Source organism: Marmota marmota, unplaced genomic scaffold, assembly GCF_001458135.2.
Source record: "Marmota marmota marmota unplaced genomic scaffold, marMar, whole genome shotgun sequence".
Lineage (NCBI taxonomy): Eukaryota > Metazoa > Chordata > Mammalia > Rodentia > Sciuridae > Marmota > Marmota marmota.
The window spans coordinates 6,947,890-6,967,270 of record NW_026000142.1 but is presented as its reverse complement, the minus strand read 5'-3'; the positions used below and the strand labels follow the sequence as shown (position 1 = coordinate 6,967,270).

Sequence of the window (19,381 nt, the reverse complement as noted above, 5' to 3'; positions counted from 1 at the left end):
AATTTCAAAGTATTTTATTTTGTATCAAAACAATGAGAAAAAATTTTACTTTATCTACATATGCCAAATAATAAACCCAACTAGCACAATCATGGAAATAATATATTATTTGGGAATTATGTGGTACTATAAAAAATATAACTATAAATATTTATCAGGAGTACTGGACATTAGTACTGCATAGGGGAAAGATCAATGTAGTTGTGTATAAAGAGTTGAAGTCCTTATCTGGGACCTACCAACATTTATCATGGGTCTTCAGATAATTCATTCACAACCCTAAACTGTGGATTTCTTAACTATAGTGATAATCTTAAAGAAATCAAGATCTAAAGGAATTTGATCAGTTGATCTATTAAGTCACTTCTAGATTTAAATACTAAGATTCTAACTCTGCTAAATAAATGATAAATATGATTGACATTTTCCTCAAAAAACCTGGGAAGTATCACTTCTGTCTCTGAGAGGAAAATTTCAACTCAGAAGGGTTAAAAAATTTGCTCAGGATGGATGGTTGGCTACTTAGTCTAGATGTGCAAATCCAGGTCTGACTGACTACAAATCTCATACTTCTCAGACATATTTCATATCACAATTTCATGGAAACAATCATTTAAATAGAGACTGATCATATTTCAAAGATGCTCCCCAGGAATTAAACCTCTCTCAATTTCAGTAAGTAACTGGGAACAATTTTATGTAATGCTAGCATTTGTAATCTACCCTTCGAATAGCATGAAGTCCTTCATTTTATCATAAATAGAAGAGAAATTTCAACTGTATTATTTGAGCTTCATTTGAATCCTATGATTTCGAACACTTTGTTTAAACTGCTAGTCTCTACATGTTTCTGCATAGAAGTGTCTTGAAGTTTGTATATAATATGGTGAAAAAAAATTTACAAATGTGTGTAGTTCATTGTTATTGAACAATAAAGAACCATATAAAAAACCTACACAAAATTTTCAATGTAAGCAAAATATTATTTTGTCCTACTTGATTTGGTATCTTCACTTATATACCTAGATTCCTAGAAAAAAAACTTACAAATTTATTATAAATAATGTTAAGACATATTATGATACCCAGAACACTTGCATTTTGATGAAACGAGGATTTAATGAGTTGTAAAGATTTTGTTTTTAAAGGTAAAATGAATAGAAAAGAATAAAGTGAGCACACTGTATAGGGTAAGGATAAGAGGGAGAACATTATTTCAGTGTGCTTACAACCGAGTTGGCTGATGGGCTGTGTAAGTATATAGGTGCGAGTAGGACTGTGTATAAAGCTGTAATTAGAGGTATGTGCCCAGGGCTGTGTAAGTATATAGGTCCGAGTAGGACTGTGTATAAAGCTGATGTAGAGCTATGCGTAGTTGTATATGGGGGATATGTGTAGGGGTCTATGTAGGATTATGTATGGTGTGTAGGAATGTGTAGGAGTTTATAGGGTCCATGCATTTCTTATTGTAAGTCCCAAACATCCTGAGTTACTGCTCCAAGGGCTTGCCTAGCATGTGTGAGGCCATGAGTTCAATCTCCAATACTCCAAAAAGATTTAAAAAAAAAAATAGCCAAAGTGGCCAGGTCACCTTTACTACTCTGACAAGAATCCAGAAATCAGTGTCAGAATTATAAGGATGAACTGATCACAAAGATGCACTGATGCATTTCTAGAAACAGTGCATACATTAAGTCATACTCTGTGGAAAATATTATGCAACTTCTCATCAATCCTAAAACATTTACCATAAATTTGTATCTTACAGATTAACAAAAGTTACTTATCTTACATTCTCCATTTTTTGTAATTTATTTTTCATTTATTTCAGAAACAAAACTGGCTGCTCGCAGACTCTAGATGATTTAACATTTTAAATTATCAGTATTTGAGAGTTAGTAGGAAATACATTCTTCATTCAAGTATAATATAACTATGTAAAACACCCTTTAAATTTGACTTTAAATCAAAGGCTGATGATTTCTATTTGTGATTAATTCCCTTTCAACATGAAATTCATCAGTGAGTGTCAATTAGTTAACTAATCTGATTATATAATTTTTAGGTCAATATAAAGTTATTCAAATTGAGAACAAGATTTGTAAATTAATCTTCTATATAAATGCAAATGACACTACATCATGTATTAAATATCCCCCAAATATCAAAAGAAACAAATGAGTACATATAGAAATAAATATAGTGATTTTGAAAGGTCAAAGAAATGAATTATAATGATAATAATAAAAATTATAACATTTCTCTCAATATATCTTGTTAATCAGTAAATTTTTAAAAATAGTGTAATTCAATGTTAGAGGAAAATTTTACTTTAAATTATTCATAACTAACTGCTTTCTATTGTCAATTTCAATAAAACTAGAAAAAACATTTAAGAATTTTTGCTATGTAATGTAATTTTTATTATGCATAAAAATATTGTGCATATGAACACATAATATCTTTTGTAGACCTCCCTGATCTCAGAGAGTATTGTAATAAGAATATCATTAAAGCCATCACTTTTATTACAGTCTTTTAAAAAGTTATTAAGGAAAAAAAGAATTGTTTTAGAACACCCTAACCTAAGTTAAAAGCATAAAAAAATAACAATCATTTGTTTGTGTTTGGATAGGTTATTTGGGTTTCAAGCTCACTTGAGTAATGTTTCAAATTCACTTAAATAGAAGTAAAATTTAAAAAAATAACTTAAAAAATATTGTATGATTCAAGTAAAGGAGTTTGTGATTTAGTATTAGTAACATTTTCATGAAAATGAAGCTAAGCATAAAAAACCTTAAAAGTCTTCAAACTATAAAAGCAAGAGAGAAAATACAATTAAAAATACATTACTGCCACTCCTCATCCTAAGACTTAAGAGTACTTATCTTTCACAGTTTCCCCTCCTCCTTATATACTGTGCTGGAACTAGCAAAAATTATACACAAGTAAGATATTTTAGAAATTAAAATATTACTTGCTGTACCACTTAGTGTAATAGCATTAGATTTATATACTATCATTTGTTATTATATTTCATACTTTTAAACACTTGCTTGCCTAATTCAATTAAAGAATGGCTTATTTCCATAGTTCCACAATTTCATATAATTTGGATTTTTTTTTTTTTGGCGGGTGGGGGGAGGGTACCAGGGATTGAACTCAGAGGTGCTTGACCACTAAGTTACATTCCCAACTCTATTTTGTATTTTATTTAGAGACAGGGTCTCACTGAGTTACTTAGTGCCTTGCTTTTGCTGAGGCTGGCTTTGATCTAGAGATCTTCTTGCCTCAGTCTCCTAAGCCACTGGGATTACAGGCATGCACTACTATGCCTAGCATAACATGGATATTTAAAGTAGTAATAAGACCTTAGTTTTTAAATTCATACTCCTATGTTCTTAATGATAAACAGTTGTTTAAAAGAAGAATTCTGTCTTATTCATTTTTTGAATCTTCATAGCATAATGGTAGCCAGGATAAAGGTGCTGAATTAATGTTTTTGAATGGGTAGAGACACGACTCTAGAATTATACAAGAAAAAAATATATACAAAAACTGAAAGGACATTGGCAAATGCAAAGATCACATCATTCAAAAGATGTTATATGGTAATACAAAAAAGTTTATAAAGGAAATACTGCTGAGACTTAGATTTAATTATATGGATGCTTCAATATCTAAACTGACATTCACAGTTTTCTGTCTTCAACAATCACAAAGTGATATAATACTAAACATCAAAGTCCAGGAGCACAGCACCCAGTAGAGTGTCCACTGTTTAGTGAGTGTGTGCTTTCTGGGAGCTCCCAGCTGTGGCTCACTGCCTCTGTCCAGCACCAAGAGAGGATTTTATCACATATGGCTCCGTGAAGAGATTAAAAATTCAAATTTCAAAGAAAGGCTTCTATTGAATATACTGTCTTCATACTATCACAAAGTAGAAAAATCATAAATTGAATCATTGTGAGTTGAGATCATCTGTAGTAGCATTCACAGATTACCAACACAATAGAAATGCCAGACAATAGTGATTTTAACAATTGATGCTTGTAGCACAAATGAATCTGTCATTTACTTCTTAAATTAGTAGTGTGCCCACAATGTGCAGAACACAAAATTGGCTTTGTTTAAAAATGGCTTTTAATGTTTATTTGTAATATTAAGGGAAAGAGAAGGCTAAAAGTGGTTTATGCCAGTGTTTCTTCCATTCTGACCTACAAAAAATATTTTAGAAATAATCCCCCCAACTGATCCCTCATGAAATTTTAGTGCTACAGATACAGTACTGATCTGTTTATGTAATATATGTATAGGTGTACTTTACACATGAAAAGTATACAAGGCTAAATACAATTTTAAGTAAAAATTAATACTTAATCATAACTATTTGCTGAGTAACTTCTGATATTTTTATAAGTTATAGATTCAAATTATCATTTGAAATAACATAAAAATAACAAGGTGAATCAAGTTTTAAAAATCATTAGATACTAATATATTTCCAGTGAAGTAACTGAAAAAAATCAGTAGGTGTCATATAAATGATTTTTAGTGAACTATAACTTTCAACTTTTGGTTGATAAGAAAAAGTAATTCTTAAGTAGAGGTATGTATAGAGTTGTCACACAGTAAAAGCAATGAAAATCAAGCCTAAGCAACATACAAAGGCAGTCCGTGGCAGACAATAGGCAGATGCAAGCTACTTCTGAAGTAACAAGAGACTGACCTACTTGCATTGTTCTGTAGCACTGATTTTATAAATATTTTGTGTATTTTCCATCAACTCAGTGTTTCAATGTCACGAATATATGTGCAATATTAAGAAAATCCAAGAAAAATTAAATACTAAGATTTTGTAAGGATAAGCTTAGCTGTGTAGAGTCACAAAACACCTTTATTTAAGCCCCTTCAAGAACCAGTGTGCTTCTACTGAGAATGACTTGTTACAGGTTAGATATGTTACAAGTTAGACATGAGGTAGCCTCACTAAAGCTCATATGTGAAACAATGCAGGTGAAATAACTGGTTTATGAGAACTGTACCCGCCTCAGTAGAGTAATCCACTTGATGGATTAATAATTAGAATGGAGAGCTGGAGTTGTAGCTCAGTGGTAGAGCACTTGCCTTGCAAGTGTGAGGCACTGGGTTCTAACCTAGCACCACATAAAAACAAATAAAGGCATTGAGTCCATATACAACTAAAAAAATTAGAATGGATTACCCTCCCCCTCCCCCATCCCCTTCCCCTCACTCCCCTTTTCCTTCCCCCCCTCTTTCCCCCCTTTCCAGCTGCCCAGAGAGCTAAGTAGCTTTCTTCTGCCATAGCCTTCCACTATGATGTTCTTCTACCTCACCTCAGGCTCAAAGTGATGAAGTCAGTCAACCATGGACTGACTCTGAAATTGTAAGTCCCAAATAAACTTTTCCTACTCTAAGTTATTCATGTGAGGTATTGTGGTCATGACAACAAAACGATGACAAAAACACATGACATATGGCATATGATATTAAGGTCTTAAAAGACACAGAACACATAACAAAATGTTAGCAGTAGTTATTTTTCAATAATGTTTGACATTTTTATATTTATTCTCCAAGTTTTCTACAATAAGCATGTACTACTTTATAGTCTTTTAAAATTATTTAAAAAACATCATGAATATGTTTGTCCTAGACATCATATTACATCAAGTCTTTGACTTTATGCCTGACTAAAGAGCTAGACAGGCTTCAGTGGTGAAACCACAGTATTTTTCAGTTTCTATTTTCTAATCTGATATTTACATGTACTAGTTTATTCACATTTTTCTTTAATGCAGATATCCTGAAAATTTTCAGTGTACTAGGTGCAATGCTTATGGTCAAGAATAAATGCAATGCTGAAAATTTTGATTCTTTATAGGATGTTATAATGATAGAATATGGAAAAAGATATGTCCCTCCTAGACTATCTCTTTTTTAAAAGGTAAAAAGTAATAACCATGCAAATGACTTATAGTTAAAAAAGAAAAATGTGATCTATTTTTTGCTTGTGAATGCTGACAAAATTTCTGAAAATCTGGATTCATTCACAACATGGAATACTTTACTAGAGTAGCAATATTATTTGTGATTAAATATGCTAGAATCAAGATTTAAAAATAGACTGTAAAGGCAAAATGTCTAACACCAATTTTTCAGCTCTAAATATGAAGAACTTTAAATTCTTTCAGCTTGCATGTTGAAAAGACTATTTGTAATTAAAATGCTGACAGACCAGAACTATTTACCAGCAGCACTGCTACCATGGCATATAATAGATCTGGCACTGTGAAAGCCACAACAGCTGCTAACTGTATCCAGCCTTTCACTTAATGTGATGAAAACTGAAGGATTTTAAATATAAGAAATGCAAATAGAATTGATTTTACACAGAAAATACAAGAAGTTAGTTTGAAACAAGATGATGAGAAATTTAAACTATTGTTAACAATACTATTTATTTAAAACAACAGCTTACTATTTTTTTTCTGCCATTTCTGTGTTTTTTAATACTAGTTGATTTTAGCAAGACATGCCTGAATGTATCATAAGTTAATTCTTTATCAGTTTTCATACATCATCCTTTACCTTAGTCAGCCAGCTGAAAATTATGTAAGCTATAAATTAGCTTTAAACAAGCTCTGAATCAGGCTTGAACTGGTTTTCAAATTAAAGAGCCTTCAGTATATTACCAGGTGCTGTCATTTTATTACCCCAATCAATTCTGTGTGGCCTGAGGTAGAAGGAAAATGAATGCTGTCTTCATTTGCAATGGGTTTATCTCTTACAGCAGGCTCTGGAAACATAACTGCAGCAATGAATTGAAAGCTAAGGTTACATTTAACATTGCCAATGCAGGAAACTGTTACTTTTTAACAAAGCTGGAATTTCAGTGAAGAAAAAAGGACACTCCTTTTTTGTGAAAACAGGACACTTCTTTTCTGTGAAAACTATACAAAATATTAATATTTGGGTAAACTTAAGTTAAAATTGAAAAGCATTTCCAACAATTATGGGTAAGCCAGTTTATTGCTGTAATTTTAAATGGTATTCAAATAAAAAAAATTGAAAACATAATTAATTCAGTCTGCCATTAAATTACATATTCAAATTATCATTTCAACATAAAAATAACAAGGTGAATTAAGTTTCAAAAATCATTACATATTAATATTTAACTGTCCTTTGACAAACAAGTGCATCAAGAATCAAACTCTAAGAATGAGATCTTGCCATCCACCACAATATGGATGGGCCTATAGGACATTATGCTAAGTGAAATTATCCAGACTTAGGAAGAAAAATATTGCATGATCTCACTTACATGGACTTTAATTTTTTTTTAACTGCACACATAGAAAACAAAACAATAGGTACCAGGGGAGGAAAAGAGGGTTGGAGACAAAATGGGAGGTGAAGAGGATGCAAACTAGCATGAAATCTAATACACAACATGAGGACTACAAGTAATAAAATTGTACTATATTTGAGCTCATGCTAATTTTTATTTTAGGTGTTCTTGTTACACACATACACTCCTCCCCCCCCCAAAAGTAAACTATGTGAGATGATGAGTATATTAATTTGCTTTACTAAAGTAATCTTTATACTACCAATATATATCTCATAATATCACACTGTATACCTTAAATATATACAATAAAATTTATTTTTTAAAGAACAAAATAATACCAATAACAAAAAATATTTCAATTGCTCACTTATTACATAAGAAAGCAAATGAATTTTAACAAATGGTGCCCCACTATTATATAATGCACTAACATATAATAATATATAATAATAATTAAAATACAATGTCCCAATAAAAACACAAAAACTGAAAAAAAATGGTGCTAGATCATAACAACAGCCACATGTTAAAAAAAAATTCTAGCAAAACTGTAAAACTACTAGAACATAGTATAGGAAAAAGTAAGGTGGCTGGGGTTGGTGATGACTGCTTGGTACCCAAAATATGAACCATAAGGAAAACATGTCAAGTTGGACTTGAATGGAATTTAAAGAGTATGCTTTGCAAAAGACAGTGTTCAGAGAACAAAACAAGAAGCTATTGAATTGGGGAAAATATCCACAAACTACATATCTGTAACAGGACTGGCATTCAAAATACACAAAGAATGCAAACCCAACAGTAAGAAAGTAACCCAATCAATTAAAAATAAGCAAGAGTTCTGAAGTGATACCTTCCCAAAGAAGACAAACATTTGGCAATGATGCATGTGAAAAGATACTCAACATCACATGTCATTAGGGCACTATAAATAATAATAAGACACTATTACATATCTATTAGAATATATATAATTCAAAACACTGACAACACCAATGTGGCAAGGATGTGCAACAATAAGAATTATGGAAAAGGCGAAACTATAGGAACAATAAAAAGATTTCCGATTTACAAGGATTTCAGGGTCAGGAAGGAGGAATTAATAGGCAATATCAGTCTCTTGTGATCCACAAGAGATTATTAAGGCAGTAATACAATTTTGTATGATATCATAATCACAAAAGATTGTTAGGGCAGTAATACAATTTTGTTTCAAATCGTAATGGTGTATTACACACATCTGTCAAAACTCAAAGTATGTATAACACAAAGAGTATATCCTAATATAAACAACAGACTTCAATTAATAATATATTAATATTGGCTCCTCAGTTTTAATAAGTTTACCATACTAATGCAATATAATAAGGGAAATTAGAAAGACTGCAGGAAGAATAAGGTATTTAGAAGGACCATTCCTCATTTACAAAAAATCAAAAGGCCATTAAAAAAAAGAGAGAAATTAAGAAAACAAATTAGCAACTATTTTTATCACATTTACTACTTTTTAATCTATTATGCAGTTTTCCCTATACAAATTGTATACACATTCTCTCTCTTCATGGATTTCCTTGTTGTGCTTCAAACATTAGAAAGACCATGGAAGTATGGTAGTACAGGGCCTGGAGTGCTATGTATCAATTTCCAAATGTGATTTTAAAAGCCAGGGTACAATCTGCCATATTTCTTGCTACAGACCACATACAGTGAAATAAAACTTCCATCTGCTTGGATTTCCAAGTGACTATGATGAGCAGAGCTGTTCTGGCTAAATGTATTGAGATGATACATGAATGAGAAATCAATCTGTATTATGTTAATCCACTAAAAGTTTGGGATTCTTTGTGTTTGTTACATAATCTAGCAAATCCTAATTTATATTTCTATGAAATACCTCCTAGCTTTCACAATTTCATTCAAATGACAATATATCCACAATCTCTTTGATTCTTAGAGCTGAAAGCTATCTTCCTACTCTCTCAATTTCCGCAGTACTTATCTGTACCTTCTAATGGCATTCAAAACTCTTTAATTTTTTATCATAATTATATGCACACATGATTTTGACCAATATTACCAAACTGTAAGTTTTTTAAGGGCAAGAGTTATGTCTGATTATCTTAAGATATAGCACTAGAAGAATATGTGGTACATCTTATGAACATAATCCAGTGTTTTATTCAATAAATTATACTCATTGCAGATATATGGTAGATTGATGAAGACAAAGAAATTATATAAGGGATATTTCTTCTAAAACTTTATAGAGGAAAAATTAAAATAGATCTTTTCTTTTAGATTAATTTTATATTTATAGACAACTCTAATGTTCTTCAATCTGGAGAAGAAACCTTTTTTTAAAAAAATAAAACTGTAGCTCTATTCCAAAAATATCTGCTATAATCAAGAGTTATTATTAAATGCTGAGTGAACTAGGAAGGATATGATTTTAAACTTGCTGAACAGATATTTTCTTATCTCTTATTCTGTCTTTTTTTGCATATCTGGGTCACAGCTTGCAGAAATTTGTGCTCTTGACATCTTCTATATTTCAATGAATAGCCTCGGGCCTATAAGGCAAAAACTAGAAACTGAACTACTTCACTCCCTTTCAGCAAAATGTACATGTGAAAAATAATTTCAATAACTAAATGGGAAACAGGCTACCAGTGGAGATACTTTAAATCATAGAAAAAATTATGTGTAACATCCAGGCTCCTTGTCTTCAAAGGAATACAAGTGATACATCCTGTCAGGATAGTCTGCAGTCCAGCTGGTAAAAAGAACCTAGATACAAGACAATAGGACCAAGAAATATCTGCTAAAGCCCAAATGAACAGTCTAGTAAAAAAGTTGCAAAACAGATACAATCAAGTCCTGAGATTTGTGGGGAACCTGAGACTTAAAGTGGATGCTACAGTTTGAATGTGGTTTGTTCTTCAAGAGTCATGTATTGGAGACCTGGGCCTCAACGTGGCAGTGTTCGGGTGGGGAGTATGACTTTTAAGAGGTGGGCACAGTGGGAGGTTCTAAGGACACTGGGGCATTGCTCTGGGAGGAAATTGATGTAGTTCTCCCCGGACCCTGGCTACTTCTTATGAGAGGGTTGTTTCAAAGAGAAAGACTTACTCTTGAGTGTCTGGCTTCCTGTTACACAATGTGATATCACTCTTTAGCACATGCTTTAGCCACTATGAAGTTTAAGATCCCTACCACAGTAGAGCAAATGGCAGTGCAAGACCCCTAAACATCCAAAAATAGTGATCTAAACAAACCTCTTTTCTTTATGAAGAACCTTTACTCAGATATTTTATTATAGTAATGTAAATGAGCTAATACATTGAACATTTAATTTTAAAACAACAAACCCAGATAAGGCTTTTTTGTAAAAGCAAGGATGAAAGGTGAGGGAGAAGGAAATAAAGAGGGAATTAGTGGCTCTTTCTTATCTTTCTTCCTTGAATTTTTTGATCTGGAAATATGAAAAGTGATCTTTCAAAAAGAATGACTGGGGAACAGTTTATAGGACAGCTCAATAGGAACAGAAATCTAGGTACCGAAGAGGAAAAAAGTGACTTTTTCCTTCTGGGACATTGAGACAGGGAAAGACTTCTTTTTTAGTAGAGAGGAGAAAAATACAGATATGGCCCCTTTTCCTAAATGAAATAAGAGACAAGATTTCTTGAAAAAGATTCTTCGGAATAAAACCAGAGTTTATGTGTGTGGCAAAGACTTGAAATATCTTCTATTAAAAAGCTCACAAAAGTGGTCAATGAGGGCTGGTTTAAATCAGGAGCAATGAATTTGTAGTAATCCTAAGTTCATAAGTTTCTCCACTTATTTATGGCCAAAAAAACCAGTTGAGATAAACCAATACAGAGGATCCAGAGAGTCCCCTGTTATAACTGCAGAGGTTGAGTTATGACAGGGGATACTAATGTTTCTAAAGGTAAAAGGTTGAAATGCTAAGTCACAGGTTTTAAAAGAAAAGAAGAAAGTCAGCGAAAGGATGGTGGCCTGGAGGACTTGAGAAGAGCTGAAGAACTAGAGAAAATATTTTAAAAATGGAAAAAATGAAGAGAAAAAGAGGGCTAAAAATGATCACGATTTGAATCATGGTGATAGGCATTTGACATTTTTTATTGTATCTTTTTGTTCTCTTTAAAATAATATGAGGAGTCTTTGTTTAAAGCTGTCAAATTCAGACTGCAAGTTTTTTTTTTCTTTTTTTTTTGCATAGTGTTTTAGTGAATTTTAAAAATACAACTAACTGTATTTGAGTCTATTAGGCAAGTTCCTATCTTAGGAGAGCTTTTTACTAGTAAAGGAACACAAATATACTTGACACATACACAAAAATATCATGTTTCCAAATGCTGCTTGGAAATGTGAAGGAAGAAAGAAGGACTGGAAGAAAGAGAAAATCTGGAGATATTGAATCAAATCAAGAAGAAAGGAAGTTCGTCTCATTGCAAAAATCAGATACATATGTTGTAGACTTGGAAGCACTCAAAAAGGAATGAAGATAAAGATGACAATATGTTCTTTAACAGTCTTTATACTGAAACAGGTTAAGGCATCAATTACAGTCACAGAGAAACGTGGAAAATGTCCACACAGCACTTTTGTATTCTTGTAAAAGATTAGACCCTGTTTTCTAAAAATATCTACCTCATTCACACTCCTATAAAGTGACTTAAGAGTGGGAAAATTAATTAATAATAATCAAACAAATGACAGGATACTAGATGAAATCTCAAACTGTTATTAAGTAATGATTTCCTGTTGTGACTTGTTGAAATTGCTGTATTGAAACAATAAAATATGATATGCTGAAATACCTTATATTAATCTTGCTTTAAGCTCCTGATACATCTAAAACTGACTTACAAATACATAATAATCTAAATTTATAAATCTGACTTTGGATATAGAATATAAAGAATAGTACTTGACTTTAAAATTTGAGAGAATAGTCTGTCCCTCAAGAACACAGAAGTGAACAACTGCTGACAAAAACGCTTTGATGCAACTTGAACTTTTCAAAGTGATTCTAAAAAATTTTAACCTCTGTAGGCACACTTTAAAGAGTTTTTGAACCAGTGAAGCAGATAATCATCTGTAGCCACTATTGAAGGTACATTTAACAAAAAACCAACTTAACTTCAATGAAGGTATAATACTACAACATAAACCTTTAAGAAACCTTCAGAGAAAACATTAAAATAAGTTGTATCTTAGATGATCTGAGATTGGATTTAGCATTTGAATATAGTCGAAGGGGGAAAAAAGAAGAGCAATATATTGAACCTACAAAAACTTACAGTAGTCAGGAGTAACAAGAAGATGGCTGAACCAGTCACATGTGGAAATACATGTGTACATACAAGGACCTTTGTCTGTCAATGAGGTAGAATCATTTTTTAACTTTTTATAAGTAAGATAATAATTTCATACTCTTTAATTAAATCAAAGAATTAACACAAAAATTGTCAGCAAAAGAAGTAAACCAAATGGGTCTAAATTGCATTGTACTTCATATATAGTATAGTATAAACAAGCCACAGTTCTCAAATAAGAGAAATTTTTACTGCAGAAGAATACTGACATTGGGGGGAAAAAAGATAACAAAAATATTACTGTATGTACACAAAGTGGCTAACAGTGACAAATCAGAATATTCTTAAAACTATCTTTGTAGAGAAACAGAATATAGATGGCTTTAGTTTCTTAAATAATATACATTTACAAACATCACAACTTAGGACAAACATTAAAGAGTAAGATTTGATTCAGCTAAAATATAGTGCTAAGTGCCTAACTCACTCCCTGCCTCCAATCATTTTTAGCTCCCTTTCCCTCACCTCCCTCAAAGTTCAACAGATTAGTTTCTGCTGAGTCTACACAAATCATCCATAACTGTCAGGTGGCACCTCCCTTATACTCATTTCACTGAATTTGAGGAAAGGACCTTGAGTTGTATCATCTTCCATATCCATTTTCCTAAACCTTAGACTAGGACCATCTTTACTAAATTTATTTGTTTTAGAAATAATCTCTAACTTTTATTTTCTTAAAATCCCACAATCCCACATAATAATAAAGATATTTTTTTCTTTTCCTATTACTAGTGGTGTTTATTTATAATAGAACAATTATTCAAGCTTCCACATTATAAAAATCTAAAATGATTTTAGGACAAAATCTGAGAATCTCTTGCAATAATGAATAGAAAAATACCTATTTCAATATATAAGATAGGTAGCTTCTACAACAGGCTGTGGAATCAGGCAAACCTGAGTTTCAATTACGATATACCACTTCTTAGCTGTGTTATCCTTAACTTCTCTGAATCTCATTTTTTTTCATCTGCACAAAGGAGATAAAAACAGTAAATACCCTGAAAGCTGTGCTAAAGCTGAATGGGATTATACATTTTATGCGCTTTGATAATGCCAGGTGCATGGTGGTACTCAACAAATGTTAGCTGCCATTATTAAGAGTAGGATATTTTCTTATTTGTTTGATCAAGCAATTATACTGACAGTATAAGACTATACAGGAATATTATACAGCACTTACAAATTGAATAAGAGTATTCAAAAGAATGTAGGAAATTGTCATATATCCAATTTTATGAACAAAGGCTATAATATAACAGAAAGTATAATGTGAAAATAATTATTAAAAAGTAGGTTACAGTAGAAAAAACTACCAATGAACAGAAATGTGATCTCTAAGTGCTTTAATTGCAGATAATTTAAAATAGTTTTTATTAACTTAAAAATTTTCAAATTTTCTACACAGATTATTTTATCTTTACAAGAAATCTTACAGACCAAAATCAAAAAGTAATTTCTTTCCTGATTCCCACTTTAGAAAAGTGATTCAGAGAAAAGGACAGAAAAAAAGGAGAAAAAAACAATGAGAAGTAGATATTTTTTAAAGCAGGATTTTACATAAACAATATTAGTTTGTTATATTAAATAAAACTCCTATTTTGAATTATTATTTTAGCTTTTAAGTTAAAACTCAAAAGAGTCTGATGCCACAAATACAGTATATTTAACCATGTCTTCATAATAATATTTTACTTGAAGAGCTAGTTGATAGGTATTCTCTTATTCAAATAAATATCATTTAAATTTTGTAGCAGATATTATTAGGTAGAGGAAAGAGCCAGCTACAATATTGGTAAATTTATTGCTACATTGTATCATAATTATTAGGTAAAAAATATAATGTTTTCAGAGGCAGAAAGTCTCCTTTTTGAGAAACACTCAAAGAAATAGATGGATCATTAACTCCTAAATTCCAAATTTTCCTGGTAGAAAGTGGATGTTTTATTGGACCTTAATAACAGATGCTAAGCATAATTGAGAAAACAAGACTGTGAAGCCTAGAAAAAAGACCAAAGAAATGGTCTGCTAAGAAGGTGGGAAACTAGGTGCCTTCATTGAAGGCAAGGAAGGAGTTTTTTTAAAAGGGGGAGAATTATAAAGTGGATAAAAGATGAAGCAGAGGAAGATTTTGATGGAGACAAACAATTTGGAGCTCAGAGCATATGCTTGGTGATCTTGCTGAGCAATTTCAGGACTGGAAAGAAGAAAGGAAATGTTATATTGGTAATCCAGGAAATCAGTGCATTCAATCTGGATTGAGTGTCATCAATCTATCTTCAATATGCCAGTGAGATTGAAAGACAGTCCAGTTATGAACAGTGAAGTATGAGAATGTTATCCTCAGTTACAATAAGTGAATATTTCAAATACAGACAAAACCATGTGTAAGAAATTTAAAGGCGTTCAGAGTCAAAAGCAGTGGTTCTTAAATTTTCATGATCACCTGTGTTGCTTGTAAAAATGCTTATTCCCAAGTACAATTCCAGAGATATTTATTTAGCAGGTCTGTGTAGGGCTTTCCACATTGCACGTTTAGTGGAAATTCAGAAGATCCCAGTGCAAGTGGTTTGCAGATTAATCACTTTAAAAGAAAAATCACAGGCATCTGGGTGTGTGGACTAACAAGAAATATCAAAGTATTATGAAAATTAGATGATTCTTTTTATTTCTGATAAAACACAAGAAAAAGCAGAGTTATTCTTAAAAGTAGATTTCACCTAACCTGTTAGTTAAAGATGATTCTTAGGGTCTTGTCAAATGAGAACTGAAGCTAATAACTTAATGGGGAGTAGGACTGGACTAAGCTGGAACTAGTAGAGGGAGTACAGTGTGTATCAGTGTTAAAATTTATTTTACTTAGCATTTTTCCAAAGGAAAATGTGTTAGAAATTGCATATCCAGTACTCCTAGAGAGAGAGAGATTCAGTTTTTAAAATAACATGGAGGTAAACAAGTACCATTAAGGAAGTATGTTATTCATGGTTCTTTCCATTGGGAATTAGGGAACCAGTGACAGAAAAGGAGATAATTGTAGGCTATATTGGCAGATTCTGAAGAATTTACATGTATAAATCAGTGTCGTTTATTCATACGTATAAAACTCTTATAGAGATTCTAGTTCCCTAAAAGAAAAGAATAGCATCTGAGAATAAGTGTAACTTTATTTAAAAGTGATGCTTTTGGAGGGGCTGGGGTTGTGGCTCAGTGGTAGAGCGCTTGTGTGAGGCACTGGGTTCAATTTTCCGCACCACATATAAATAAATGAATAAAATAAAGGTCTATCAACATACACAAAAAATCTTAAAAAAGTGATACTTTCTCTTGGCAAAGATGATGTAAGTATATTGAAAGCATATAATCATGTTCTGATATTCCACATGTTTACACAACATAGTCTAAAACTTTAATTTCTAGGCTCCACACAGAATGTATAATTGCTAGGCCTGAATTTTCCACATTCCCATCTTTACAAGTATCTAAATCTGTAAACAATAAAAGGTGTGCTGCTGATGCCTATTCTCTAAATGCCATTGTTGGGTTTGAGACTCTGTTATCATCAGAAACTGCACAGAACTTCACAAAGTAGACTCATAAATTATCTTACAGCTGTCTTGGATGGTTTATTATCTTTAATTTTATTTACTCTATATTTTTATGTCAGTTTCAAGTTTATGTTTTCAATAACTGACAAGGAAATAATACCTCTTCATATTCTATGTAAATGTCTTGGATAGTTTTTCACCTATTACTAAAACATGAGTTCAGTTAAAAACAGCTTTTTCCAGGGCTGGGGTTGTGGCTCAGTGGTAGAGTGCTTGCCTAACATATATGAGGCCCTGGGTTCGATCCCCAGCACCACATAAAAATAAAACAAATAAAATAAAGGTATTGTGTCCATCTACAACTAAAAAAATATTTTTAAAAAAACAAGTTTTCCTTTCATGTCATTATGTTGAATCTTTTCCTATTATTCTGTTTATTCAAAACCTGGCAGATCTTATATGTTAAATATGAAGGCATATTTTAGTTTCTAACTATCATGCCTTCTATTTATAAAATAAATACACTGCTATGTGATTCACAGAAGAGTGTAATTCCATATTTAATGTGAAATATAAATTACTATCAATAAAAAGTTCCAACTCTGTGCTAATGATATACAATCAATTTAGAAAATAATACCTGATGGAATAGTATATAATTTTGAAAGTCTAGAGAACCATGAATGCCCTGGTTTAAAAATTATTAATTATAAAGATAGATTTCATTGCCTCTTAACTCTAGCAAGAAATTAAAACAAATGGACATTTTTCTGCATGAAAAAGTTAAATATGTCTAACTCTATTTAATGTGAAACTCTGAAAGTGATAGGAAAGACTTTTATTTCATGTGTGTGAAGGCAAAAAATCAAACAAACTTTTTCTGCTTATTACTTTTTAAAAACATTTCTTACATTTGGAAATCAGAACTCATAACTAATTGTGAACTCTTGTCTCTGTGGCTAAACTGCTTGTCATGTACTGAGTATATTTATTACTCTGTGCACTGCCATTCAACCTTTTACAAAAAAAAAAAAACCTTAAGTTCAGTTACTGAAACAACTCGCTGAAGGTCACAAGCATTGTAAATGGTTAAGATCTAAACCCAGTCTGTTTCTTCTCCAAGCACATAAAACTTTCCTCTGTACTTACTATGTTGCAAACTTTGATTTTCTAGATAAATCACTCTATTTTCCTACTATAAAATGCCTCAGATTATTCATCAATTTGACGGCAAATTTTTATGGAAAAATAATTATTATCACTTAAAGATACAAACTCCTTAGAGACGTATATCCTAATATCAGAAATGTCAAAAAATGAATAGATTAAAATGTTCAGTAGCACAATGCACTTTCACTATGTCTCCAACCTCCAATCTACAATTCTTTATAAAATGCTTTTAGAAAGTGAAGACTATAATGTTTAAGTGTATTTGACTTGAGAATGCAGTTCCATTCACAGATTTTATTCTTTGAATTTTCTTAGCTTAGATTTGAAGATTTTAAGAGGACTATCTTAGTTACAGGCAAAAAGGTACATGCTTCCTAAACTACAGTGAGTTAGAACAACAAAAAAATTTTAACAGATAAGAAATTCTACAAAATGATGAAATAATTAAATGTTTAATAAACTAAAAGGAACAAATTTACTATATCTATGTCTAGAATATGTCAAATCTCACTTTGATTTTTGAAGCTAGGATTTTAGCCTTTTCTACTATTCAAGTGTCACTTTTACAATTCTGAGAATAGGCTAGCTTAGTTCAATTAAGACCAACCAGCTCTTCACAGTGAATATGTCTCTTACACTGCATATAAATACTAAAATAACAACTTGACATAATTAGTAATATTCCACATTCCCAATGAATTTCTTGAGATTCTGACCTATGGTTTATTGGCTTACTATACAACCAATTTTAGTACTTTAAGTGCTAGGTTTAAAAGGTCATAATATTCTTTTTGTTAACTTTTTAAGGGATTGTAATAAAATATTCTTTAGCTTAACACTCAGATTTTCTGTAGGTAATCTTATTTCTCTATAATAGTAAAACTTAAAAATATAAAATGTTATTTTAAACTATAGGACAGTATGAAGTTGGTGACTTTTTGTATTAATGGCACCCTACTGTACTTTGATTATCTCAGTTATGATTTAGTTTCTCATCACATATGGTATTCCACAGCATGCTATGTAAATGCATGAAGCCCACATGCCACCTAACTTAGAAAATGGCTTGTTTTTTTCAAATTAATAGTAAGTGTAACTTATAAAGTGATGCGGTTTCTCCATTCTGCAACTTATTTATTGAATAATTTAGAAAGGATTTGACTTTTCAGAGGTTCTAAGAATTTTCCTTTTTCTCTGAATATGATATAAAAATATATAAATATGTATATCATAAACATTGATAAACTTTATCTGGAAGAAGAAATCAAATTTTCAAAGAGATCCTTAAGGAATACCTGACTATGACTTACTGAAATGTATTTAATAGGTATTATATGGTTCTAATGAAAAAAATACCATAAGTTATAAAACTCATCTATAAACACATTAGTACTATTTCCATTTCTATTACAAAAAATGGTCCATGAACAATCTGTTTTGCAGAAAATTGACACTTGACAAAAATATGTAGGAAGAGGTTTCAGAAAACATAACCAGGATAATGAATCTAATCACAAGAAAATATCAGAAAAATGTGAGGTGAATAGGAAATAATGACAAATAAGTTCAGTTCAGTACATAAATATTCAGTTTAAACAATAACACACTCTACTTTTTCTTATTGCACAATACCAAGTATAATTAGTTGGGCTGTTAATGGCAAATCACTATTACTAGTCCTCAAATACAGCCACTCAATTAGAAACTAAGGAATTAAAAGACTTTTATACAATTTTACCTCCCAGGGAAAATGTCAGAGCAACTTACAACATTCTGAATTAGTACCAGAGCCTTGACTAGAAGATTGACTGAAATTCTGTGTAATTTCCAACAGCAAGCAGGAAATCTAAAGCTTAAGTACAAGACCATAGCCATGACTGAGGATAACC

General features: G+C 31.5%; 1 protein-coding gene across 4 annotated transcripts in view; it reads right to left on the bottom strand.

The window, feature by feature from the left end:
- The window catches only part of Phf14 (PHD finger protein 14), a 183,694-nt gene that overhangs the window by 21,253 nt on the left and 143,060 nt on the right, over positions 1-19,381 (bottom strand). Inside the window, exon 18 of one of the 4 annotated variants that reach the window (XM_048785996.1) lies at positions 9,617-9,690. The exons of the other annotated variants lie outside the window; for them this stretch is intronic. Within the exon in view, the coding sequence (XP_048641953.1) occupies positions 9,632-9,690 (59 nt within the window). The 3' untranslated portion in view covers positions 9,617-9,631. Of the gene's footprint in view, positions 1-9,616; positions 9,691-19,381 lie in introns of those variants that run through there. 4 annotated transcript variants of the gene reach the window in all.